Source organism: Malurus melanocephalus, unplaced genomic scaffold (assembly GCF_030028575.1).
Source record: "Malurus melanocephalus ecotype Western Australia unplaced genomic scaffold, MMel_1.1 scaffold_59, whole genome shotgun sequence".
Taxonomy (NCBI): Eukaryota; Metazoa; Chordata; class Aves; order Passeriformes; family Maluridae; genus Malurus; species Malurus melanocephalus.
This window is the reverse complement of record NW_026623291.1, coordinates 2,228,723-2,254,923: the sequence shown is the minus strand read 5'-3', so window position 1 is coordinate 2,254,923 and position 26,201 is coordinate 2,228,723. Positions and strand designations below refer to the sequence as shown.

Sequence of the window (26,201 nt, the reverse complement as noted above, 5' to 3'; positions counted from 1 at the left end):
CCCCCCCCTCCCCGTAACCTCCAAAAGGGGAATTTTCCAGCTGGTAATTTCTGCTGCGTCAACACCCAGCTCAAGGGAGAGGAGAAGAGACAAGGGGGCATTTTAACAGCAGCTCCACTTGCGGATAGCCAGCCTCAATCCCGGCTCCAGCATTAAAACCCTTTCCGCCCCCTAAAAACCAGCATCCGTGCAAGTTGGACCAAGAGTTTGTCAGGAGTGTGGTTCAAAACTGCTTGGAAAAAGGGATGAGGTAATAATACTGGTGAAGCATGTTGTATTTCTCTCTTTCTGCCTGTCTCTCTTTCTCTTTCTCCCTCTCCTCTCCTCTTTTTTTTTTTTTTTTTTTTTTTTTTAAGCCAGGCCTGTTTTGGGTTATTGTCTCCCCCTAAAGCCAGACATAGATCGCCTGGCCTTGCCTCCATTTTAATTGCAGGCTGAAATGGGGGAAGTGACCCTCTTTAAAAAAAAGAAATACAAAAAAAACCCAACAAGAAAACAAAAAAAAAATCCTGGAAAAAATAATGCTGATCCTTTGGGGGGATATAGGTGATTTTTCATAAGGCTGTAACAAGTGCAAAAGTGGCTGTAAATGTTTTCTGTCATGCTGGGAAACTAGTGAGGTGTCCTCTCCCCCTCCCCAAAAAAAAGTGCTGGTAGAATTTGGCGAACGGGAGAAGGAGAGGTGCTGGGAAAAGCAGGGGTTGTGCTGCTGGATTGCCTTTGTGTCTCTGTAAATAGACATGTCAGTTCCCAAAGTAATACAAGTAGTGTCTGATAACTCAATCCCAGATGACAAATAGAGAATGGAGCAGATTTTCAGGACTGTAATAGTGGGAGGATTTCTCTTTTGAAACGGAGAGGAAAAAAATGTTGGTACCTCCTGAGGAGGTTCTTCCCCGGCGCGTTATTGTGAAGTGGAGCATTCGGATGGAATCCGGAGACATTAACCCGTATTTATTTATTTTTACACCTGACCGGGGAAAGATAAACAAAGGAGAGTTTAACAGCTCTTTAATGAATTCCTCATGCTTTTTATTTTGCAATCCCAATGATTCATTTGGCAAGCCTTTCAGGACCGGATTATTATCAGCATTGTTTAAAGCCACGCTAATTAGGAGATGTGTTTAGCAAACAGTGGCATTGTAGACACCTGTACCAAAGTTCTTGCGTGTATTTTAGTTGCATCACTGATATCATTTTTAGCATTTAGTCGCTGTCATACAGATGTAGTTCTCAGCTTGTGGATTCAATCAAGTATTTATTACAAGTGTGRGTTCTCTATGTGCACAGATCAGCCCTGCTACTAATGCATTAAATGTGTTTTCTCAAAAAAGACAGGGAGCATTTTTTCTCTTTTTATTTTTATTTTCCTGAGGGGATTGTAAGAAAAGGCAGTGATACCCAAGAAGAGTGAAAAAAGCATAATTTTTGAAGGAGAAGCTTGCTGTGACTGGATAGCTCTTTCACTTCAATCAATACCTCACTTTTTTGCTTTTATAGCCTCTTTTAATTGGAAATAAAATTTGATTTTCCCCTTCTAAACTCCATCTAGCTTCTCTCTCTGTCARGTTTTATATTTTGAAATCCTTAGTGATGGAAAAAATGGGTGGAGTGTATTATTAGTCACAATATTTTCAACATGCGGTGAGGAATTACTGCTTTGAGGTGTTTTTTGGGAGCGGGCAGAGGAGCTGCCCCTGGATTGGAGGGAGAGCTTTGGGGCAGGATTCAGGGGGCTTCCAAAAGCTCATTGCTGAAAAATCCTCCGTGGTTTGGTACGTTCATGGGATAACTGTAACTGAAATAGAAAACGAATCTTTTGGTTTTGATGCAGCGTGTCCAGGAGGGGGAAACTCACTCACAGCGAAACTTCTCTCGCGGTTGTTTTCATAGACTTATGTGTTCACCGGGGTGGAATTGAGACAATTTYAGTCTGCTACCAAAAACGGGGCATTCTAGTAACTCTCACGTTGGGTGTTTATTCCTGTGCTTTAAATGCTGCTTCGTTCTGGAGCGTGTAGGACTGAGCCTTTGAAAACATGACCTGTACTCGGGGTTCTTGGAGACTGGAGAAAATGGGCCACTTTCTCCCCGTGGTCTTTGTTTTCTGGGACAGTTGTACAACAGTGGATATGTTCTTCGCAAGAGGATTTTTTTTTTTTTTTTTTTAATTTTAATATCTGGAAGTGCTTAGAGGAAAACCAGTTTAGCAGCTCCCCCCTCCCCAGCAGTCCTCTGTCAAAAGGAAAAATGCCTCATGTTTGGAAGATCTGTTAATTGCCTGCTTTTCCTCTGGTGATGTGTTATGTTGCTGTGAGGTTCAGCATGTTCTTTTTGTCTTTGCTATCCACTTGGGTGGATTTTTTGTTTTTTAAAGATCCATGTTTTTGAAGTTTCTAAGCAAAGTTTCCTGTCCTCCCAGCAGCAGTGCAGAGCAGGCTGACACCCAATCCAAACTGCCACTGCCTGCTTGCAGGGCAGAATTATTTCATAAACAGCTCAACCTTTCCCAGGACATTTTTCCCTTCGTGTTGCTGGTTTTACTGGCTGCTCCAGAACGCTCTGTAACGCTTTCCAGACTCCCCCTAAATTGGTAAAAAGCATTCACAGGGGTTTTCCATGCTCCTATGTTCTTAGTTTAATGGGCAAACAGAAGGGCAGGGAGAGGGCTTAGTTTAAGGCTTTGAAGAGCTACCTGCAGTTGTAATGGTTATCCCACATGTCCATTATAATTCCCAGGAGGCAGCAATCTGTGTCCATTCCTGGCTGCCAGCATTATCCTGGAAAATTCTAACACTTTACGCGGACAGATTAATTCCGTTTTTACGCTTCATTCCTGGCTTATGCTTGGCTCGGGCATTTTGAAGTGTGGGGCTCACCTGTGTTTTCTGCATGTGATATTTGAAACTCGGAGTGTGTTTAGCAGTGAAAGCGAGCTCGCTGTGGGGTGTGTGCTCAGAGCAGGGGTCACGTTAGGAGAGAGCACRAGGAGCGATTGCGGCTGCGAGGCAGAGGCAGGAATTCGGTCTGCGGGAAATCCTGCCATCCTACCCCATCCCTAAAGCATCTCCGTGGGAGTTTTTATGATATTTGGTCAAGCACAATAACAGTTAGGGCTCCAGTGTTAAAATTTGTTGCTTCAAAACTTAACTTTATTCCCTTCCTGAGGATTTTCTGTGTGTTTGTGTTTGCAGCCTCTTTAGATAGGTCCTTCAGTAGTTGGGTTTCTCAGTTCTCTCTGGATCTTCAGTCCTTTAGGCAGGATGAGAAATAAAAGCTTGTATCATTTTATGTGGGACTTCTTTCCTTGAGATGCAAGAGGGAAGAATCTCAACTTCCCTAAACAGGTCAATAGTTGTAGCTGCCTTGGTGTATTTGGATGTACAAAAATGTCCAGTTTGGAAGGAAAGCTGTTCCTCAGGACTCAGTTCCCATCTTCCAGCTGTTGATAGAACATCTTGGTGTGTAACTTCTTGTTACCYATTTCCCTTTCTGTGAAACAGGAGTTTACTCAGCTCTCCCAAACATTTTCAATTATACTGATGAAAAAATTGTGCTAGAAGTGCTTCTTCTTCATAAAGGCAAACCAGTGTGAAGTCTTGGATGAATTCCCTCTGGGATGTGGTGGAGTCCAGAGGCTCGTGGGTGGGGTTTGCTGTCGCTTACCAAGTCAGCTGTGGTGCAGTTATTTTCTGAACAGTCCCTTTAACTTTCTCTCATACCCATGTATTTAAGAAACATCAGGCTGCTGCTGAGATGTTGGTTTGGAATAGCTTCYGAGCGCTCCAGAGGCAGGGTGAGATCCTTGACAGCCATTCTAATGAGATGGAAATGTGTCCCACTTGGCACTGTTCAGTTGTGCATAGGTAWGGATGTCCCTGGCACAGGAGGGGAGAGATGGCTTTGCTGAAATGTAACAGGTGRATGCTGAGTTAGAGCTGAAATTCACGTTTTTCCCTTGGTTTTTGGGGATGTGGTTGGTTTTTATTCCAGCCCAGACACTGATGATCCTGTCCTGTTGCTTGCTTGGCTCATGTGCATGTTTGGGAAGAAAAACACCCTGCAGATGTTGGAAGTTGCCTTTCATTTGCTTTGTAATAAATCTGAGGTGGGGTCTTCTGCAGTGGAGGGGGGCACCAAGGTATTAAAAAAATTCTGCAAACACATTTGTGAACTTGTGTGTGGATTATCAGTGTGTACCAGGACCTTGCCTGCCCAAGAACCAGGCATAGAAAAGTGAGCAGGGTTTTGTAGATTAAGGAATATGTTTATAGCTCTGTATACTGAAATAACTGGTTATCTTTCCTAATTATTTCCTTGTCRTATGTTGAACAAACTCCTTATTCCATCCAAGTGAGTTTGCTTCCTGGTATTTCTCACCTTGCAGAGAAAAGCTCTGTAGAAAGCTGGTATTTCAGGGGTTTGGCTGGTTCTCTTTGAGGAAAGGGTTAAACAAAATATGCACCTTTTGCACTGATACAGCATCAGAGGAAATGTATTCCTGACTAGTGCTCACATCATGCCCCAAAACAGAAGAATCAATGGTCTGTATTGGACATTAGATGCTTAAAATACCCAAACCCAACTAATTTAAGTGAGTAGTAAATGAAGTAGTCAGGGTGCATTTGCTCCTAACAGTCCTGCCACTATAAGGTTGGGGAATGAGGTGGTGGCCAAATATAAAGCGAGCTTTTTGACTTCTTTCTTGTTACCACTGTGTCCTTCTTGGCTTCAATCCACTTTTTTTTTAAATAGTAGTTGATCAAATCTGGATTATGAGATTTGTGCTAAAAAGTAAACCAGGGTCCTTACCCAAGGCACTGAGGGCCTGTACCATGAGTTACACAAACAGAATTAGGTTGTTCTCAGAGCCCCTCATATGTTATCTTCAGTTTTGACTGGTTTATTCTTTTACTCTTAGATTATTTGTGGCTCCTTGTGTGTCTTTTCTGTTTTTAAGTGACCTTTCTCTTGGTTTCTACCCCTGCTTTACTTCTTTTTGAAAATCACCTCATGATTCTTCCTCCTTTGGCTCGCTCCCTTTTTACGTATTGAGTTTGGGAACTTTGGCAAAGATCCCCTAATTAAAAAGCCAAAAACCAATGAGAAAGTTTGGGGGAAACCATTCTTCAGGGCAATTCCCAGCGCTATAAATTTACAGTTCTCTAATCCTCTTTTTTTTTAAGGTACTTTTTATCTTGTTTTTGACTAATAGATGCACGAGGGCAGAGGGGTTTTTTGTGACTTTTTCTGATTTCTTTTGTGACTTTTTAAAGTAAAAGCTTGAGATCTTGCTGGAGATCTTAAGGAGATCTAATAGCACTTGGACAGGTAGGTGTCATATGAGCCACAGGCATTTGAATATTTTCAGGTTGTTTTTTAATCCTCACTGCTAGAGTAGCAGATATATCTGTAGCTAAATTCTTATAATTTTTTGATGTCATCAGAATTCTCAAGCCTGGTACCCTGTGCCAGCTCTGCCAAGTTCTTGCTGTGTTCTGCAAGGTCCATGTCATGAGTAGTTGGATCTGTTTTTCTYCTGGTGCAACCAGAGGAGAGAGAGAGAACAGAGATCAAAAATAGGGGAATGATACGAGCAACTGTTACTGTACTGTGATGGAGAGAGAGTGGAGAGACAGGCACATGGATAGAGTTGGAAGTTATGAGGAAATGAATAAGGGAAATGCAGCGGAAATCCAAATGCAGTGGAAATGTCACTGCAGGCAAGCAGTTGGAACTGGGTGTGCACACCTGTGCCCTTGGAAAGGTGCATCCTGTCGTATCAGCAAGCTGTTATCCATTGGAATATTGTGTTTCAGGCTGCACAGCTTTTACAGGCATGGAAAATAAAGCTTCTGTTAGCTGTTTGCATCTTCATTTTCGTGTTTGGTTTTTTTCATTTTTTTCCCCGAAGTTTTTAAATGTTTGCAAGGGAAGTAAAGTGCTTTTCTTGGTACGTCTGTGGGTGCTGCTTGGTAGTTAAAATCTGAAGGTCATGCTGGCTTTTGAAGGCTGTGGTTCAGTTGAGCTGGATGGGAATTAAACTCAAACTTCTTCCTTTCGTACAACRTGGACACGTGATTTTTCTGTAACCTTAGGCAAATACTTTGGTTTGGAGGGGAATCTCTGTAAGATGAGGTTAAATTAATTCCAACCTCATTTAAATTGTCTAAGTGGCAGAGGTCACAGAAACATTAACCGAAACTTACGTGTCAACTGAAACAATGTTGTTAATTTTTTTTAAATCCTTTTATAAAGTGCTGGGTTTTTAGGGTGACTTTTTCAAAGCACTTCTGTCTGGAAGCTTAGTCATAAGTTGTTAACAGTCTTAATATTGGTAGGCTAAACTTTTTCTTTACATTAACACAAGGGCTGAACTATTTTACCTCATGATTAATTATGGGAATATATTGGAATGTTACTTGTTGAGTTGCAAACCATGTTGTAAATGTGCAGTTACTTTAACTGCTGCTTGTAATTATGTGACACTGAAGGGTTTTGTATTGAGTTCAAGCTTGGATTTTAATTTTTGCCTCCTTTCCATTCCCAAACACAGGACATCTGATGAACCTTTTGGAGCTTCTTACCACAAACCATTGTCCTCTCTTCATTGAAACATGCACTGTCCAGCTGTGAAGCATTGCAACGTTTATTTTTGCTGACAGGAAACACTTTCAAGTATCGGTAAGTTCTCAGCATTTAAAGATATTTTTGTCATGTGGTATGGGAAAGAGAAAGAGGACCTGGAGATAACGTTGTGAGGGCTGACAGTTCTTTATAAATCTTGACTTAACATTGATAACAAGGGCTCATTTAGGAATCTTAGTCACCCACAAAAGTTGAAGAAGTACCTCTGGCTGTTKTGCTCCTTCCTTGTGGCAGAGGTGCTTCCATCCATCACGGTCACTGAGTTCTCATCTGTTTGATCAGAAGAGGCAAACAGGTGCAGGCTCAAAGAAAGAAGAGAAAGTGCCAGGCTCAGCTTTGCCATTTTCACCAGTCCTGGCTCTTTTTGGACAGGTGTAAGTGAGAGTTTCAGCAGTAACAGCCCCGAGTCTAAGTGAAAATACACCTACTCTGTCACACTTAGCAAACAAAGTAATTTCCCATGTGTTTGGGTTGGTCAGGCTCCCTTACTTCACTGCTTTATTTTTTCTTAAGTGTCCAAATAACAGGACTAAAAAGAGCTGGCCAAAACAATTGCTATGGAGAAGCAATCAGAATTAGAGAAAGGCGAGASTTGGCAGTCCAGAATAGAAATTGAGAACAAAGTTACTGGTGTTTGCTTCAATTGGGTCATATTTGTTTTCAAGATTTTCAGTTTTGCTCTTTGCCATAAGAATGCTTGGATTTTCCTTATTACTTCATTTGTTTATTAGATGTTTTATTTCACCTTTTATAATGGCATTATTTGTGTTGGAAAAGCTTTCTTAATTTCTGTCTTCTGATGTTTCCTTTCACAATCTGCTACTACAGAAGGTCAGTCTTGAAATCACCAGTATTGATTTATAGCTTATTTTCATTAAGAGAGCTAATCTGTGTATTGAAGATGTTTGAAATGCAGAGATCAAAAACGTCTTTGTCATGGCTAGCAGTGTAAAGCTTTGAATAAAACAGACTCAGAAGTGTAAGCTGTAAGTTAAATGTTGCCAGTGTGGTGTATATGCCATTCTGAAGAAAATAAAATCTGTTTTGTATAAGAAAAATAGGTGTACAATATGATAATTTTAGTGGATGTGTCCTCACAGACAAAAGTCTTGGTGTAGGTAAATTATTCCTGCTCCTTRTACCTATAAACACTCAGGTTTTCTCTGGGAAGTTTATCTCTGAATGTGCTTTATTATATCTTAAATGTCTGTATTTTACACAAAACTTTAAAAATCTTGGGATTGTTTGGTCTCTTAACTCAGAATGGTGTCAGCCACTATAAACTGGCAACTAAACATTTCAAGAGGAAATTCTCCTGAGTGTTCCACTGCAAATTTCTTTCAGGAGCTGTACTGGCAGCTTTTAACCTCAGTATTTTATAGGTCAGATAAGGTGAGTCTCTTTAAAGAGTCATTAAAGTGAGAATGTTTTGAAAAGCTCCCAAACAGGAAACCCTGTTGTTCAGGCATCTGATTGAAGTTTTAGTAGCTAAAAATAGACTTTTTGTTCCCATACCTTTAAGAAGCAACTCTTGCTTACATTATTACAAAATGGTAGCCAGACTTTAATTACTTTCATGCTTGGGATTAACCTTTTTGGGGCTCATTAAGTCACAACTGTGAGTTTGGAGGGAAAGGACTTCAAAACATCTCACTGTTGTTCAATAATCTTGTCATTTATTGCAACTAATTTCTTCTGGTTTTGTTTTTTTGTCATAGTTCTGTCATACTCCTACAAGAGTTCACACCAGTGCTGTTGGAAGGTCACAGAACAGGGCACTACCTGTGCTGCCCTGGGGCTGTTGATGTCCTCAGCTGTTGTAGGARACACACTAGACCTGGAACCCAGCTTGTTATTGGTAAGAAGTAATTATCTTAGATTTTATTTGTTCTACTCTGCTGTTTGAGCTTTACTCATGGACTTTCTGGGTTGTATCTGCTACAGAGATTCTAAACAGAGATGTTGTTTTAATGCTGGCAGTGATGGGGCAGCCTTGGCTTAAAGATGGAGGGATTTTAGTGAATCCTGATCAGACCAATGTTAATAAATTTGTGTAAGGGCTTGGGGCTCTTTTTGCCCTACAATCACTGACAATTGAGTGAGCCTATCAAATTCGATAATAAGAATAGAATTAGTATTTTTCTTTAAATTTTCTGAAAATAATTTGCCTCCCAAATCCTTGCTCTTTCTGTACTTCTATAGTACTTCTCAAACTGAATGATGAAACTTTTGTTTTCTTCCTGTGACTCCCAGCCCATGAGGCTGAATGTGCGCTGTTGGGCTGCAATTAAACATTCCCATGCCCCGTCATCAGGGAAAAGTGGCCCACGTTGTTTGCATGAAACCCTGAGCTCTGAGTAACCTCTCTGGCCCAGGGSTCTGGTTTAATCTGTTTACAAACATCTGCCTCTTTCTCCTTGAATTCAGAGTTGTGGTTGGAATGACCAACTTAAATCAACGGATGATCGGGTTTGGGAATCAGAATAGGGTAGAAGAGTTTCTTTTTTGACAACTGTTAATTTTCATGAGCTGTTACTTAAATCTGTTTTGGACAAAGCTGAACATATGAATATAATCTGGTCTTATCTAGTATGAAGAAATTAAAACTCTTTCAGAATTGAAAACACTGCACTTGTAGAGATTTATGTTTGTAAAGYGCCTGAGCAGTGTCTTTGCAGGGAGTTACTCTCCATGAATATCCTGGGTCTTCTTTTTCTTTCGTTTTCTGTCCTTTTCAGTTCCTAAGGGGTTTTGTTCTCCATTCTTTTCAGCGCAGGGCAGATGGAGAGGAGGAATCCTGTGCATTTCTGTTGTCTTTAATTGGATAAAAGTGAAACTTGCATACATACTGTGTCTTGTTGTGCAAGGAGGCATTTCAAACCCAATCTCACCTTACAGAGCTCCTTTGCAGAGGAATTTAAAAAATGCTGGAATGTCTTGGGAGTGGAGACATGGACAGGACACAGGGGAAGCAGAGAAGTGGGGTGTGTTTGTTGGGTTTTTGTGTAATAAAGCATTGGAGTGAATTGGAGTTCTTCCTTAATCTGTTTTTACTTTTCTCTGAAGGGAGAGGGGGGAGGAAACAACACATTTTTGGTTAAATTCCAGTTGGCATGTTTTCTCTAGGGAGCAGAGTGGTGGAGGAGTGCACTAGTGAGCRTTTTGGTGCTCTTTAACTTGGGTCCTTGGTATTAAGTGTAGAAACAAGCTGAGAAAATTGAGATGGACAAAGTGCCATGTAGTTTAAATCTTCTGTTCCCTTACATTCTGAAAGAAGAAAAAGTAAACACCCAACCCAACAAATCCTAACAACAGCAAACCTCCCCTCCAAAGAACCTCCAGGCCTTTTTTTTTCTTCCCTTGTTTTCTTTCTGAGGGAAGGAAGTTTATTTTTGTCCCCRCTATTTCCCAGGGGACTGCTCCAGAGGATTTTGTGTGCACTTCATTTCTCATCTGAGAGTTTTTGTCAAAAATTAGGCAATGCACTGAGGTTTAGATGCAACAAATTTGTGCCCCCTGATTTTAGTGGTGTTAAGATTTTGGTCAGGAGGGTTGCTCCTGGGGTGTGTGCTGAGAATTGTGCCAACAAATATTGCTGTTACTCTTCTTAAAACCTTTCCAATGAGAAGTGAAATCTGTTTCTTAGACTCTTACTGTGCCATCAGGTGCTTTTTTCATGTTTAAATAACTATACTGATAATGCAAAATAAACCACTTTCATAGGTTCASTCTAGCTGGGATTAAGGATTATATGAATTATGAATGCTTACTTTAAGACCAGTTTTTTTTTAATATGAAAAATAAAAGCAGGYTTGTATCTCCACAGAAGTTTGCATGAAAGTGGCTCTCATATCTGCTCACGTTGTGTTCTTTTTGCTGTTACGTGCAATGGTTTGGTTTGGAACATTTATTTTTAGATATTTTTGGAGAAGTAATAGACTTGAATTACTGTACTGCTTGTGAATTGGCTTATGAAGAAAGCCTGATCTGCTACAATTTTATTTTGTGGAAAATCYTCAGATGAGCTTTCATGGTTCATTGGCTTCCTGGAAAGCTGCATTGTGGCCGTGTGGCCTAAAGAACTCCAGTAAATGCTCAACTTTGAAAACCTTCATGTGCTAAAAAAACCTAAGATAAACCAAAAAAATACATCATTGGATCTCTGGGGTTTGTTTCTAAGAAATCTCCACAGCTTATTCCATCTTCACTGTGCTTCTCCAGAAGGTTGAAGGGTACAGCTTTTCTGAAGAAAGCTTTCCACAACATTTTTTAAGTGGAAGTAAATAGCCTTACCAGGGAAGGGAGAAAAAAAAAGAAAAACAAACCATCAACAAGCCACAAAACAGCATGTAAAATTGGAACACAGGAGTACAGGGTTTTAAAGCTTCCTGAATTTTTAACTACTAGCAAATTGCCTTAACTTTAACTTGGATTAATTCCCTGGTGATCCTTGACATTAAACGGATGTTCTGGTTTGACATGGGTAGACAGAAAACTAATTAATTCCTCTGAATTTGAGGCGTATTTAATTTTCTCCCCCAAAGACCTCTCGTTTGAAAGGTACAATGCTGTGACAGATGTTGGATGTGGAGCGAGGTGTGTGAGGGAGCAGCCCTTGTGACAGGGGAAGATCAAGACATCTCCAGTAATAATTCCTGATTTGGAAACTGTTACATTTTATTGATTGCTCYGAACATGGGAGTATCCACTTCATTGGTTTCTTGAAAGTGCTACAATGTGCCCACCTCAGTGGCCCTGAAGGAGTTCTGSRCAGATTTTTGTGGGTGTGTTTAGTAAAAATTCCCTGATATTTCTTCTCTGATCTCATCTCCTATTTCCTAAAGAGATGAGCAAGTGCTTCCTCCATCCCTCCATCCCTCCATCCATCCCTCCATCCATCTTAATCAATACCTGAACCTCAAACTGCTCCAGTCTAAACCAAAGGTAGCAAGAGACATATTTAAAATCCTGTATTTCTGCCACAGGCAGCTTAAGAAAGAACAGGGATGTGTCTGAAGTGGACTTTATCAGTGGAGAGGGGAACCCGACTCACTGAACTAAACTGAATAAATGTATGAGATAGCAAAGAAATAAAATCTCGAGGAATTGATAYAATTTCCAGTTGAAGAATATTTCCATTTGAAGAAGGAAAACTGTTGTGCCATAAATTCACAAGAGCAAGTGGAGACGTTGACAAATACTGTGATGCTGCTCTGTACAAAATTGAAGAGAAAATTATCCTTGCAGGAGATTTGCCACCCCTTTTCCCTAGGATTCCAGGGAGTTGGTGTCTTGGAATATGGATTTTAATGTCCATGAAGGAACAGTGAAAGGAATTGCTGTATCCAAAACATTCTGATCCTTTCCTCACTGTGGGCTCTGAGGTTTTCTTGCATCTTCCTCTGAATTGTGTGGATATGGCAGCTGTTGGAGACACGACTGGTGATGGACAACTCGCTTTATCCTGTGTGGCAATTTTTATTTCCTAAGGGGACTAAGCTGACTCTTCAACTCCTAAAAGTAGATGCAGTAGTGGTTTCTGGAATAAAGACAAAACTGAACTGTCACTCTGCCTTAAGAGGTGGTTCTTTCCAACATGGGGATGTTGGGAAGTGCTGSCAGCCACCTCCAGAGCCTGGATGAGAGAGCTGCTGTGCTGGCTGGTGACATCAGAACCTTTTTAGGCCAAACACCTGAAAATTAATTTTTTTTCTCCATACTCCCTGCCCCTGATTCTTGGTTTGATTTTCATTGATTTATTTTGTTTATTTGAGACAGAGTTGGTGTCTGGGTGAGGATTTGGTTTGAGGTCTCTGGGCAGATTTCTGTGGTAAATAGGTGTGTGCAGCTGCACTGGTATTGACGTCTTCCAGTTCAATCAAAAAAAAGGGATTGGTTTCTCTGTGCATTCTGTGCTTAATTCTGCAGAAAAKCTGCACTGCTTTGAAGTGGATGAGCACAGTCCAGCCTGTTTGTGCTGCAGGAAGGTGGTCCTTCCTCTCTCAAGGGAAGCAAAGATTTCTCAATGAGCAGGGACCAGCTGGCTGTGCAAATTCTGGGGCTGCAGAGAGGCAGCTCCATCCTTGCAGAGCTGGAGGAGCTCGAAGCACTCTTGCATAACGTGAACTTTTGAATCATCAGGTGGCTCTCTAGGAGGTCCCATCTCACGGTTGTTCTGTGGGCTGGGAGGTGCTTTTCTAACCAACAGTGTTGACTAAACTGCAGCTATTTTGCTCCTGCTGCTGATAATAATAGCACAGAGTAGGGGAAGGGGGCAGGGGATTGTGGATCTGTGTTCCACAGCCCAGGAAACACACTTGAGAGTGCCAGGGAAACTTCCTTAATCACGGCTGTGCTGCCCACTGCTGCGAGCCAGTTTGAGCAGATGGGACTGGATTTTTTTGTGAGCTCAGTGGATGTTTGAAAGGTGCTCCAGGCTGGAAACAGCCTCCTTAATGCCAGTGCTTATAKTGAACCATGTGTGCTTCAAGGCTGTAAGACCTCAGAGATTTGGTTTTTGTAAGTAACAACCAGTAGCCTAAATCCAGGCTTCTGATGTGTGTGCCTGCACATAACAACATTTGGAGCTGGGTCCAATTTTACAGTTGTGTGTTGACATGTGGACCTCATATCAATTCTACAGTTGGAACTTTTTATATTGGAATGAATTTTAGGCTTTTGAGAGAAAGGAGTAAGATATTCTTCACCTTGGTTCTCTTAATGAGTTGGACCATAACTGCTGTTACATGGTGTATTAATCTTGAGAGTAAGTTCCAAAAAAAGTGGTGTAAGCTAGAGAAAAYGGCAGACTTGAGTGCCAAAGAATTTGTAAATCTGTGGCATCAAGGGCAATTATGGAGTTGCAAGGATAGTAATTGGATAAAATTCAATCTGAAAATCCTAACACTGCTGATTACTGTCAACATTTAGGACCTTGTTTTCTGTTTTGGAGTGTAAGACGAGGATAATCTGGAGCATAACTTAAAAGATAACTTGCTGCTGGCACTAAGCAGCCTTTTATTTTGGATAATACTGCCAAATTTTATGAAAGGTGACCAAAATCCCTGTGATTTTTTATCAGCTTAATATTGTTTATAAGGATCCTTTCTTTAAGTGATCATGAAGATGGCTGTGGGGGAAATCTGGAACATGTAAAGCCAAGGGAATAACATGTTTATTGCAAAGTATTGTTTGTGAGTAATTAAGCTTCAAATAACATTAATTTCATTGTTATGATCTATTGCTACTTTAGTTTGGGTGGGGACTTAAAACTGTGATCTGTGGTCTTGGATTTGCTTGCTGTCCTTCTGACTTTTAAGCCATGTTYATGGCCCCTCCATGGCAGTTTAACAAGAGAAATTCTGGATTCAATCGCCTCTTGATGTTTGAGGATTTCAGCTCCTCTGTGTGCTACACATGATGCTTGTTCCCTCAAGGAAATTGTGTTACAGGGTGCCCCTCAGTAGTCTGTGGGCATCTGAGCATGGTTTCAAGTGCAGCATCTCTTTCAAGACTAAACTTCAACACATTCACAGTAAGAGCTGACGGCTTTTGTTCTCCAGTAACTTCAGATGGGTTTTCTTACGAGTCTGTGGTAATTTAAAGAAATGTTTCTATGGGATATTATGAGCCACTGGAGTATTGCTTCAAACCTAGTCCTTTTTAATGTAAATTATTTGAAGTCTGGTCAAAGTAAAGTACATTTTGTAATAAATGTGGAGTCACTGCAGGCAGTAGCTGGATTTGTGGCACTTTTCCCAAATGAACCTGTCGCCTCGTTTGGTGCAATCTGGGGTTTGTCTCGATCTCATCTTGGGTTTTGTAATCCTGTAATTTCCTTCCCCCTGCAGGACTTGTGGAAGAGGAAACATAAAGATCTCCAAATGAATAACCGAAAGGAAGATATGGAGATTGCTTCCCACTACCGTCACCTGCTGCGGGAGCTGAACGAGCAGAGGCAGCACGGGATCCTCTGCGACGTCTGCATCATCGTGGAGGGCAAGATCTTCAAGGCTCACAAAAACGTTCTCCTGGGGAGCAGCCGCTACTTCAAAACCCTCTACTGCCAGGTCCAGAAAACCTCAGACCAGGCCACAGTCACCCACCTGGACATTGTCACCGCCCAGGGCTTTAAGGCAATCATTGACTTCATGTACTCCGCACATCTGGCGCTGACCAGCAGGAACGTCATCGAGGTGATGTCGGCCGCCAGCTACCTGCAGATGACYGACATCGTGCAGGCCTGTCACAACTTCATCAAAGCAGCTCTGGACATAAGCATCAAGTCTGATGCCTCAGAGGACCTGGTYGATTATGAGCTGGGAGCCCCCTCGAGCAGCAGCACRGACGCTCTGATTTCGGCAGTGGTGGCCGGCAGGAGTATATCCCCATGGCTGGCTCGGAGAACCAGCCCGGCAAACTCCTCCGGGGACTCAGCCATTGCCAGCTGCCACGAGGGAGGGAGTAGTTATGGCAAAGAGGATCAAGAACCAAAACCAGACAGCCACGAAGACATTTCATCCCAGTCTCTCTGGGCTAGTGACATGGGCTATGGGTCTTTGCGTATCAAAGAGGAGCAGGTCTCGCCATCCCATTACGGAGGGGGTGAGCTGCATTCTGCCAAGGATAGTGCAATACAGAGTGGGTTCTCAGAGCAAGGAGTGGGGGATGGCTGGCAGCCCACGGGCCGCAGGAAGAACAGGAAAAACAAAGAAACTGTCAGGCACATTACGCAGCAAGTGGAGGATGACAGCAGGGCAAATTCTCCTGTGCTGCCCCTTTTACCCGCCTCAGGATGGCCCTACAGCAGTCGAGACCCAAGTAAGTCATTCTTACAGTTTTTGGGGATGAAACTGAAAATGTTGAGTTAATTATGTCTGTTCATGGGACGATCTTATCAGCTTCTGAAATAGGAGCTTGGCAAATRTAGAAAAATGTAGAAACTTGTGTTGCCAGCAATTCAGAAGCACCAAGCACCGTGTGGTTCAGTCAAGAGCCTTGGTGGAGCTGGTTCTTCTGTGAAAGTGGTAGTTTTGTTTTGGCTTTGACCGACCTAAATCACCCCAAAACCACCTCTCTAATTGCTGGAATTAATGAGAGGAGAGGTTGGAATTTATTTTAGCAGGGGTGCACATTGATGTCAAGGTTGAAGAATTTTCCCTTGCACCGTGTATTGATGATGTAATTACACCACACACACAGGTGTAATTTAGTCTCACCGATACCATCTTCGGAATTTCCTGATATTCAGGTGTCACTTTCTCTYGGGTAAGAAAACCACCATAGCTTGTTGCTGGTAATGGCAAGATAAGTGTTTAGTAACTCTCAAGAACAACATGTTTTTCTGAGGCACTACTATGGCTTCAAGTGTATTTTGATGTGTGACTGCTTGTGGTTTGACACGAGTGGATGCGTTTAAAGTGTGTAGCCAGTGAGAAAATTGTTTTTTTGACTTCCGTCAAATCTTCAGTAGTTTTTTTTTTTTGTCTCAAGATAACTGTCCCATTTGATTCATTAATCAGTGCCAATAAATAGATTCAGGAATGCTTCTGAACTAGGACTKGGGTGTTCTTTTAAGGAAGTGTGTTAGTAAACTCTCTCAAGCTGTCTTCAAGAACTTTGTGCTGTGAGTTAGCTTGTGTTTCATTGCATACCAGAATCCAAGTCAGCCAGGAGAAGAAGGGTGTGTGAGATTATAGACTTTTATGTTGCCAAATTTGGATGCAAAAAACAATACAAAGAGTACTGAAAGTCTTTAAAGTCTTTATGGGCTGAAAAAGGAGGTTTAAGTAGCTCACATACTAGAGTTTAAATGTGGTTTTCATTGAACAGTAACTGCAAATGTCTTGAGATTTATTATGTTTTATGGTTATCTGCTGCAGCAAGCTTGCATGTAATTATTCTAATTAGCTGATGATAAAAATCTAAACAATGTCAGTTAAAAAAAATGTGAGATAATTTAAGATAACAGTGATTTATGAAGAATGTAATTTTTATAATGCGTGTATTTTATCTTTGTTTTGAGTGAAGACTCAGCATGGATTGCCTGGTCTCTGTTCTCATGCACTATTTTTCTTTTTCTGTGGCATCCCATAACTCGGTCACTTGTACTGTCTGAGGGATGTGGGTTTGGACAGGTACCTGGAGTGAACCAGACACATTGGAGAAGCAGAGCTGCAACTCTGATCCTCTTGGAAAGCTGAGCATAGATTGAGTGTCTTTACTGAAAATAGTGCAGAATGGAAGAGATTGTATGACTGGAAGCTGAATGAAACCTAGATTATTTAATTCCTGATTGTTAAGGAATTAAATTGCAGTGGCTGTTTGCAGATGAGAGGAAGATGGCTTGAGGGGTTGACTCAGCACAGGGCTGAGACAGCACATCAGCAGGCACATCAAATTATTTGTTCCAAACCTCGTCTTAAATGCGACTTCCAATAAAGGAGGTGGTTCCAGTGGTGGGAAAAGGGAAGCTGAGTGGTGGTGGCTGGGGGAAGAGTTTCAATATTCCAATTGTGCTGGTAAATCAAACAGGAAAAATTAATGGCAGCACTGCCTGCTGTCAGTAATGAGCAGGTTCAGGGGCTGCCTGTGTGGGCAGTGGCACTGGCAGAGAGCAGCGTGTCCGTGAGGAACATGTGGAGACTGAGCTGCYCCTGGGATCCCATATTGGCCATCTGGAGAGGTGAATGGAGGTGAAACCCTCCTTTCTGCCCTGCTGGAAAGGAACGTTCCTCTGCACTGTGGGGCCTGAAACTGTGGGGTGGGTGCATGTGAGCCTGACAGCAGGGATTGTTTCTGCAAGCCCTACCTGTGTTTTAGGTCAGGTTGTGGTGTTTTTGGGGATTTTTTTGGTACCATTTCAAAGGATTTGAGGTCCATACATGTTCAGTTTTGGTTGACCTTGGGCACCTTGTCCACAGGCAGCTTCTCGTGTGGTAAATCTGAGGTTTGGGGGAWGTCAAATGGGCACTCAGGTGAGGCTGCTGCTCTTCCACTGTGAAATAAAGGCAACCCTGCTCCCCCAAGCAGTTTCTGTATGGGGCTCTGCAAACACTAGTGTCTTCTGGTCCAGCTTGAGAATTTCCCATATCCAGTTGGTGGGAGCAACTTTCCGGCAAACTGCCCCATCTCCTGAGCTACAGGGTTGTGCTCAGGTTGGGTTTTGGTAGCCCAGGTCCTTCCTTCTCTTATTAGAATTCAGCAGTGCTGTAGGGGTGTTGAATACTTGACTCCTAAGTGTGAAGAATAATTGATTTTCTTGTGTGCAAATGGATAATGACACAGTGCAGACACTTGGAACAAGTGTTTGGGTTGTGTTTAAATTTCAGCTTGAAGTTGTCTTTGATTTAGTCGTGTCAGGTTTCATTCTTTAAAACAGACTTCATAGTCTAGGGCTCTTTTACCTCATTTATTTTGAAGTGTCCCTATCAGCATTGTTCACAGCTAAGATGGAAAGCTGCTCACTGAGGAAATGGGTGTTGAATGTTCTTTCAGAAGTATCTGAGAGGAAAGWAAGTTGCCTAGAACTCTTTGTTCTTTAGGGCTCGTTCACTTTTCTGATCTAATCAGTTATTTTAAGATGCTGCTTGYGAAGGCTGAAAGCTCTTGTTGTTGGGATCACTGGGGTTCTGTTTACAAATGCCTCYGTACTGCTGGGCTAACGCAGACCTTCTGGAAATGCAAGAGCTGGTTTAGGAGAACACTTCTTCAAAGTTCAGTCTTCCTCCTGAAATTGTGCAAGATACTCTTTTGGTCTTGCTTGCAAGCAGCACTGCATTTCAGCAGCATTTTGGAAGGGGAATCTTGCAAGCAACCATTGCATCACCCTTTGAATTCTGTGATTATTTGGGATGATTATTTCACTGATGACAAATATGCTTCCTACTCCTTTATTATRTAGGGTTACTTAATTCCTGTTACATTACAAAGAAGYGCATTGCAGTCACAGAAACTTTGGTTTTAAAACAACTCACAGCTMGTTCACACTCARCAGTGGKGCTGCTTTCAGTGGGAAAAMSKYCYTWWYMRKWMMRGSMWGKKKKKTWAAAKGKYCCWAAAWWTTAAGTRCACTGTTTAAATACAARCCAATGATGTCTCAAAAGAGGCACAGTTTTGGGKTTTTTTTTTTAATTGAAAGGGTAAGAAAATTCTTTGTGACTCAGTTGATTCTTTCCCATGTGCTGTTGGGGTGCTTCCAGGAGTCTTTGAATATGACAACATTAGAGATTATTCCAGGCACTCGTTTTTATTTTAATCTTATTAATGGTAATCTAACATAATGGAAATAGCAAGCAATTGTTAATGTCTGCCATGAAGATTGTCTTTTTCATGCAAGAGAGAATGATCAAATAGGATTTGCAGAAGAATGCAAACRAAGCTGAGGTGCTGGATTGAGACTGTGATTCAGCTCTCAGTTTCTCAGGGTGGTGTCAGTCAAGCACAAAGTTTGATGAGAACCATCTTTTCACGCTAGTTTCTATTTATTAATTTGGWCTGTCTGTTTAGCATCAAACACATTAGGTTTTCTCTTTCTCATCCTGTTTGGTTTGTTCAGGATGTCAGTCTGTCACTCYTTGTAGGAAACATTCATATATATGTTTTCCTCACCAAGCCATATTAACTTGAAGCAGCASTTCTCCAAAGTAAACTGAAGGATGGGCTTTTATAAATAATAACTTTCTTCATAACTGAGCCAAGAAGAATTTCCTCCACGGAGTCGCCAAAAGAACAGGTCTGCCTTCTATTTTATCCCTTATTCTTGAATTTCATAGGTTTTCTAAAGAAACATATTGCTGTTAAACTTTGTATCAGAGTTGCTTATGAAATTCAGGAGTTGCTTGTGCCTTGGACATCTTTATTTGCCTTAGGTTCCAGTACCTTTAACTTTGCTGGATTAAATTTTTACRGAATTACACATCCCAAATGGATGGACTACAGGATCAGATTGTGTTTGGAAGGCTCTTGCCAAAGAGGATAGTTATCTTTCCTGTTAAGCCAGCAAAGTGTTGCTGGTTTTGCTTCTTCACATGCTRGAAAATTCTGTCACTTGGAGGGTTRTYTTTTGAAGRATKTATTGACAGCTTCATTAATGTGTTAGTTCGAGCATGGTAGTTATGATTCAGGAATTTATTTCCAAGGAAATACTCCCACACATTTTCTGAGTGTTTGCACCCAAAAGCTGCAAGTGAATTTCTGTGTGCCAGTTGACTGTGAAATGAAGCTAATTATTTTAAAAACAGAGCAGYCCTTTTCAAAGACCCTACAGTTTGGGAACTCTTTTGTGACTCTTAGGTCACATGTAGTGGAATTGCTGGGTTCTGTTAGAAGAGGTTCAGGGCCTGAGTCAGCCCAGAGCAGTGACCTCCGTGGGAAGGAYGGGCAGGACTTTGCTGTATCCTTCTGACTTTGCAGATTTCATAATTCCTTTAACATTTTCCCCATCAAAATCTTTAATTATACACAAGTTTCCTCCCTCCTGGCGAGGACACATTCAAGTTCCTCGTTTTGCAATGCCACACGTGTGACTGCAGTGGCTGCTGCAGGGAGCCTGGGGACAGCTGCCATCGTCAGCCTTTCCCATCCTTTTTTCTGTCTTGGTTTCCAGAGAGCAAATTATGATTACAGGAGCTGTTGGGGAGCACAGATGCTGAACAGTTGGATCCCACAGTGAGCTTACATCGCAAAAGGATTCAGAGGCAGGCAAGGATGAGCTCGTCCTAGATGAACTCAACTGATTTTCTGCAGGTGAGGTCTCTGGACCTGRGTGCAGGCAGGTGAATGTGTAGATTGTTTTATTACAGGATTATTTTATTCTGGGAAAAAGTTGTTTTTTTTCCCAGCAAGCTGCCGGGCTTCCTGTAACTCTTTGTCAATGCAAATCTTCCAATCTTTCCTTGATTCGTGTTTTCAAATCATTGGTAAATAAATAATTCCCCTGAAAATTCCACTGTTTCTTTTGTGATATTTGGCAAGTGTATTAGTCCAAATAGAGGAAACCAGATTTTGCAAAATGAGAAAAGTGGGGGAGAATAAATGTGGTGTTTGTACTGAGGATTCAGGTGTTTCAGGAACTCCTAAAGATTTTTGTTCTGTTCTACAGGACAAAAACAAATGTATTGAAGGAGGTGCTAAGGAAAGTCTTGGAAGCTTGTGGTGTTGAAACAATCCAGCCAGAGAACTCACTGGGACAGATTACTCTGTATTTAAATGGTCTGAGTCCTGGTTGAATTAAGGAAAAGTTGAGGTGTTTAAGTGTTTGTTACAACCATGACTGAAAACAGGGCTGGCTGAAATTTCAGTTGTCGGATGAATGTCTGATATCCTAAAAACCAACACAGGCTCAAATTTTAATAATTTCCTACTGTTATTTTGTTACTTAGACCTCTTTTATACCTAATTTTGGAAAGATCACTTTTTAAGCAGGATAGACATTTTGGATCAAAGCAGCTTATTGGAAAGGTGTTGAAGTATTTTTGAGGGTAGGTAATAGTGAAATGCAACTTGTCTGCCACTTGGAAAATTAAGTTAATTACTGCGTTTTTTCACCTTCTTTTACAGCCATGACATTGCAGTTGTGGTGCAGGGTGTTAAAATCTTCTTTGCTACAATTGAGGGGGTTTTATTGGGGAGATATTTTGACACCCTAAGTCCTGGTGGTCAGTGATGCAGCCAGACATGGAGGGGTTACAGCTCWAATGCCACCCCCTGAATTCTTTCTTAGCCCAAAATCGGCTTAGCCTGCATTCCTTGGGCTTAGGAGCTGCCCAGGTTTCTGGACCCTCTCTGGAACTCTTAGTGTGCCTGAAGCACCAGTATGCAGCGTGGAGGTGGCTGAGAGTTGCCTCAAAATGCAAAACCAAGGGAAAAAAAAAAACCAAAAAACTCACCCCTAACAGCACTGGTCTCCATGTCCATACAGTGAATTTTGGAGAGGGTGCTCAGTGAATAATTCAGGTTYTCTGTATCCTCACAACAGGCTAATGAAATCATTAGGGTACAATCTTYGCAGGAGTAACTTTGGAGTTTCTGTTATTGAAGGGTTAGGTCAGGTTATTTTCAAGTTTGGAAACKAAAATCATCCCTTCAAACCCAGACACACTTATTCCCTGGCTACACCCTGGCTTTAAAATGGTTCCACCCTAAACCAGCTTTAGCTCAAAGCTCCGTGTCTGTTTCCTTTCCCCACCCTGCATTCCATTTTCCCCAGGCTCCCAAGCCCTCCTCCTCCTTCTCCTCCTCCTCTTCCTCCTCCCCGTGGTAGCAGTTTTGGTCGTGTTAATCTACTTTAACTCCAGAGACCTGAGGCATTTCTCCTTTCCTGAGTGCCCTTCTCACTATTTTATTTGTTGCTTGTGCCACCCACCAGGCTTTTCTTTACAGAGATCTCAGCTTTTCAAATACTTTTTACCCCTTTTTGGTTCTTTACTTTGAAATTGCAAGGGAGAAATCAAGAAGCTTTTAGGATTTTAACATAAATTGTATTCCTATTTTGCAATCAGCCCTGTTCAGGACTTTAATTTCCCTATTTGCAGTGCTGCAAGCATAGTAGGAGTTRATTCTTTAGACACAGTGCCTGGGAATCAAACCCAAACTTTTCTGTACTTKGTCTCTGATTGATTTATTTTTTTMTTCTCTTTTTTTCTTTGCCATTTCTTRCAGGCACTTGTTTCGAAAGGTAAATATTTGTTCTGAGGATTTTCAGAGTTTATAACTCAGCATTCTGTCATATCACCAGTGCTAATATTCATGTTTAATGTGGTGCTTGAATGTTTTATTTCTGTCCCTCCGTGTTTGTGTCTGTTCCTGTGCTGATGTGCAGCGAGAGGCTGCCTCTGTCCCGAGGAGCAGCAGGGAATGGTGTCACTGCTTTTACTGCTGGAATTAGGAGACTTGGAAAAAGAGGTTAAGCTTACAGTGCTTTTAAAGTGATAGTCTCAAGTTACTGTACAATTCTCTGCATATTTTGAAGAAACTAGAGTGGCTTAAGGTATTTCTTCACTGCCCAGTCGTTCCTGCTCCTGCAAGGATACTTTATTATCCCATTTTAGAATAGTTTCAGAAACAATTAACTCACCCAGTTTAACTGTCTCTCTTTTTTGGATTTGTTCTACTTTTTTAGGAAGATCAGCAGTCAGTCAGGTTTTCTCTGTAGCCCTACAACCATTTGAGTTGAGGTCACTAACAGAAGGTGAGGGAGCAGCAATGTTTGGGCCAAGACCCCAGAAAAGTGTCTGCTGAACCTGATTCCATGGTAGAAAAATAAATATTACGGGAAAGAGATGAAAATGGATTGGTTTTTCTCCAGGTACCTRGTGGAGTGGAGGGAATTTTCCAGTTATGTGTGCACTGATGACTGTTTTGAGGAAGACAAAGATGGAGGTACACTTGTGCTTTTGGAATACACTGCAGGAATAGCAACATAAAACCAGGTCATTTATGCCTAGAACAAGCCTGGTTTATTTTAGCAATAGTGTCCTAGAGGTAGTGAGGAGAATGTTTCTGTTGGTAAAACACAGGTAGTGAACATCCTGTGGCTGTAGACTTGAAAATTTTATTATAACCTCAGTTGGTGTGGGCTTCTCCTGAGCCCCCCAGAAACAGGAGCATTGTTGGAAATTGGCATTTTCCTGCAGGACAGTGTTTTTCAGAACTCAAATCCTGCCAGTCCCAGGCCACCCTGCTTTGAGTCGTGGTGGAGAAGCTGTAGTAGGATTCAAACCTGGAAGGAGAGGGGTGGAAAAGCACAGCCTGAAGGAAACCAAGTTTCTGATTCCATAAGGAWTCACTTAAGATATCTTACAGCCTTTAACATAAAGGCAGTTTTTAATGATCGTATGTGTTGTGGTTAAATATCTGTGTTTGCTTGATTGTTTCCTGCTCTAGGAAATTGGAGCTGATTCTRAATGCTGTGTGCACATTTATTGTATCCACATGTCTGCTGTTATGGTTGTAAAACAGTGCAAATCAAACCCATTATAGCTCATGGCATCACTTCCCCATGTAAATACTGCAGTGGGTGAGAATGCTGGGGTTTGCTTAACAAAATAGTGAGTTGTGAAACACTTTTGGAAGAGTTCTGTTAGAAAGGAGGAGGTATCTGAAATACAAACTTCAAGGATATTTTTAGCAGCTGGTAGAAGATTGTCATTTTTCTGCCAGCCTGTGTGCTCTTTTTTTTTAAAATCCCAATCAAAAAAACACACTGTGAAATGAAAGCACTTTTTCTTTTTTTTTTTTTTCCCTGAGAGTTTAAAAATTAATTGTCTTTTGTACAAAAGGAGATCAAGCCAAACCTTCCTAAACTTACACAAGAAACATCATCCCTGGAATTCTAGATAAAATCTACTGTCAGATACTTGACCCAAATAGACTGAAGAACCTCAGAAAATCGAGTCTTTGAATTCACCTACGTTTTTTCGGGTCACAGTCTGGCAGTGTACCTGAAACAAAAGCTGAGTTTAAGTGGCTCCCACTTTCCTTTGGTACTTAATTGCACCCCCACGCTCTCCTGCAGTTGTTCCGGTGAAAATCTCTGTGCAACCATGTGGAGAACCAGATAGGGGAACTGATCTGCATTTAAAAATAACCTTTTTTTAATAAATCAGTTTATTTTTAACATATTAGTTCCTGTCTGAAGTTCACAGCTCTACGTGTGGTCTTGGTACCGCTGAGGGGGTAGCAGGGGAGGATGCAGGAATTGGGGGTGGGAGAAGTTGCTGATGCTGGGACCTCTTCCYTTTCTGCTTGTCATGTTGTAAAYAACAAAAAAAAAAWTTACATTTTCCATCMCACAAAAAATTCTCCAGCTGTGTGCAGGAGATCCTAAACATCTGGCCCAGAATGTGTGATGCCTGCATYCATCACAGGCTGCTCCCAGGCCCGACGCTGTTGACTTTATTCATTAACAACTTGTGTGGTGGGATGTTGTGAACCCTCAGCAAGTTGCTGGATGGCAGCAGGCTGGGGAGGAGGATTGGCTGGGAGGCAGCAGTGCCAGGCACAGCAGGAATTYCTCCAAGACAAGTGTGAAATCCTGCATGGGGGACAGAATAACCCCGTGCAGCAGCTTGGGTTGGCAGCCAAGGAGGGGGAGAAGCAGCTCTGCAGAAAATGTCTTGTGGGGAGTGAGGAGCTGCAGAGGAGCCTGTGTGCCCATGGAAGGCTGGCTGCTTGCCCATGGAGGAGAATTTGGAGTACAGGATCCAGGCTGGGCATCTCCAGGCCAAGAAAGGCTTTGACAAGCTYGAGCAGCCGCAGCCGAGGCCATCAAGATGATGTGTGAGGAGAGGCTGAGACAGCTTGATTTGAAACCTTGAAGAAGAAAAGGGAGTGTGGGGATTATCCAGGGCCAGACCCTTCTTAGATGAGGGTGGAGAAAAGATGAGAGGTCATGGACATGAGTTACAGGAAGGGAGATTCTCCACAGTAGTGGTCGAATGGTGGTAGAAGGATCTGGAGAAGTTGTGCTCTCTCCTCCCTGTTGATATTCACAACTGGGCTGTACAAGCCACTGTAATCTGACTCTAAAAGTAGCTCTGCAGTCACTTTTAACCTAATTTATTCTGCATTTCGTAMAGGTGACTCCAGGTGACAGAGCAGTGATGCTGTCCTAGGTCAGGACGGCTTCCTGCACCGTTGTCTCTGGTGACACCCCGGCAGATGGAACTGCAGCTGCTCCTCTTTCAGACTCTGCTTTCCTGGTGCTTGCCTTGCTGGCGGCACTGTACCCAAAAGTTCCCCTCTGTTCACCTTTCCACCCTAATTCTGCCAAAATGGGTCCTGCAGGTGGGGTGAGCTATGGGAAAATCATCAGGAGCTTTTTGTGGCAGGAGGTGGCTTGAATTGCCATTGTCTTTGGAGTAGAACTTGGAGAGAATTTATTCCAGGTGCTGAATGTTCAGACTTCCAGTTCAGAAACKTGTGCTGGAGGAGTGGCTCCTGCTGTGTGAAACCTCCCTGCATTCCAGAGGGGGTGAGCAGGGGTTGGAAGGGCTCCTCAGAGATCCCAGAGATTTGCCAGGATGATGGAGAAAMACACAGGAGCTGTTTTAAAGCTCTGTAAATGGTAAGTGAGGCATTGTYGCCCTCCTTTGAAGGAATCCCATGCCTGTGGCTGACTCCCCCCTCACTGCCAGGGGGTCACCTCCRTCAGCAACCCCGGCATCCTGGGGACTCAGAACACCGAGGGAGAAACATCTCTGCTTTGTGCTCCTGCCAAACAGGGCTTTGAAGAGAAGATGACAGATTTCTTGGATCCCWTCTCACCTCAAGCCTGTAATGAAAAGAGCAGTATTGAGAAAGAACAACCTGGCAAAACRTTGCCTTTAGTTCTTGGGGGAAAAGCTTGTTCCTGCTTCGAGTTCTYCAGCAGCAGATGTAACCTTGTATGKCTTTTATTCACGCCTTCTTCTCTTCTCWTGGGTTTAGTTCTTCAGCTACTGATTTCTAGATGTTCAACTGTCTACATGAGAGAGCAGGGATAAAAGATGAAAAGGGGAAAAAATGATTAAAAAAAAATTATGAAAGAGAATAATAGCATTGGGAGTCTGGGA

General features: G+C 42.1%; 1 protein-coding gene across 2 annotated transcripts in view; it reads left to right on the top strand.

Moving 5' to 3' along the window:
• Positions 1-12: 12 nt before the first annotated feature.
• The window catches only part of ZBTB46 (zinc finger and BTB domain containing 46), a 47,223-nt gene continuing 21,034 nt past the window's right edge, over positions 13-26,201 (top strand). The window contains exons 1-4 of one of the 2 annotated variants that reach the window (XM_057366074.1): positions 13-250; positions 6,557-6,684; positions 8,367-8,506; positions 14,499-15,468. In XM_057366074.1, the coding sequence (XP_057222057.1) occupies positions 8,453-8,506; positions 14,499-15,468 (1,024 nt within the window). In that variant the 5' untranslated portion in view covers positions 13-250; positions 6,557-6,684; positions 8,367-8,452. The remainder of the gene's footprint in view (positions 251-6,556; positions 6,685-8,366; positions 8,507-14,498; positions 15,469-26,201) is intronic. The other variant, XM_057366075.1, reaches the window with a different exon arrangement.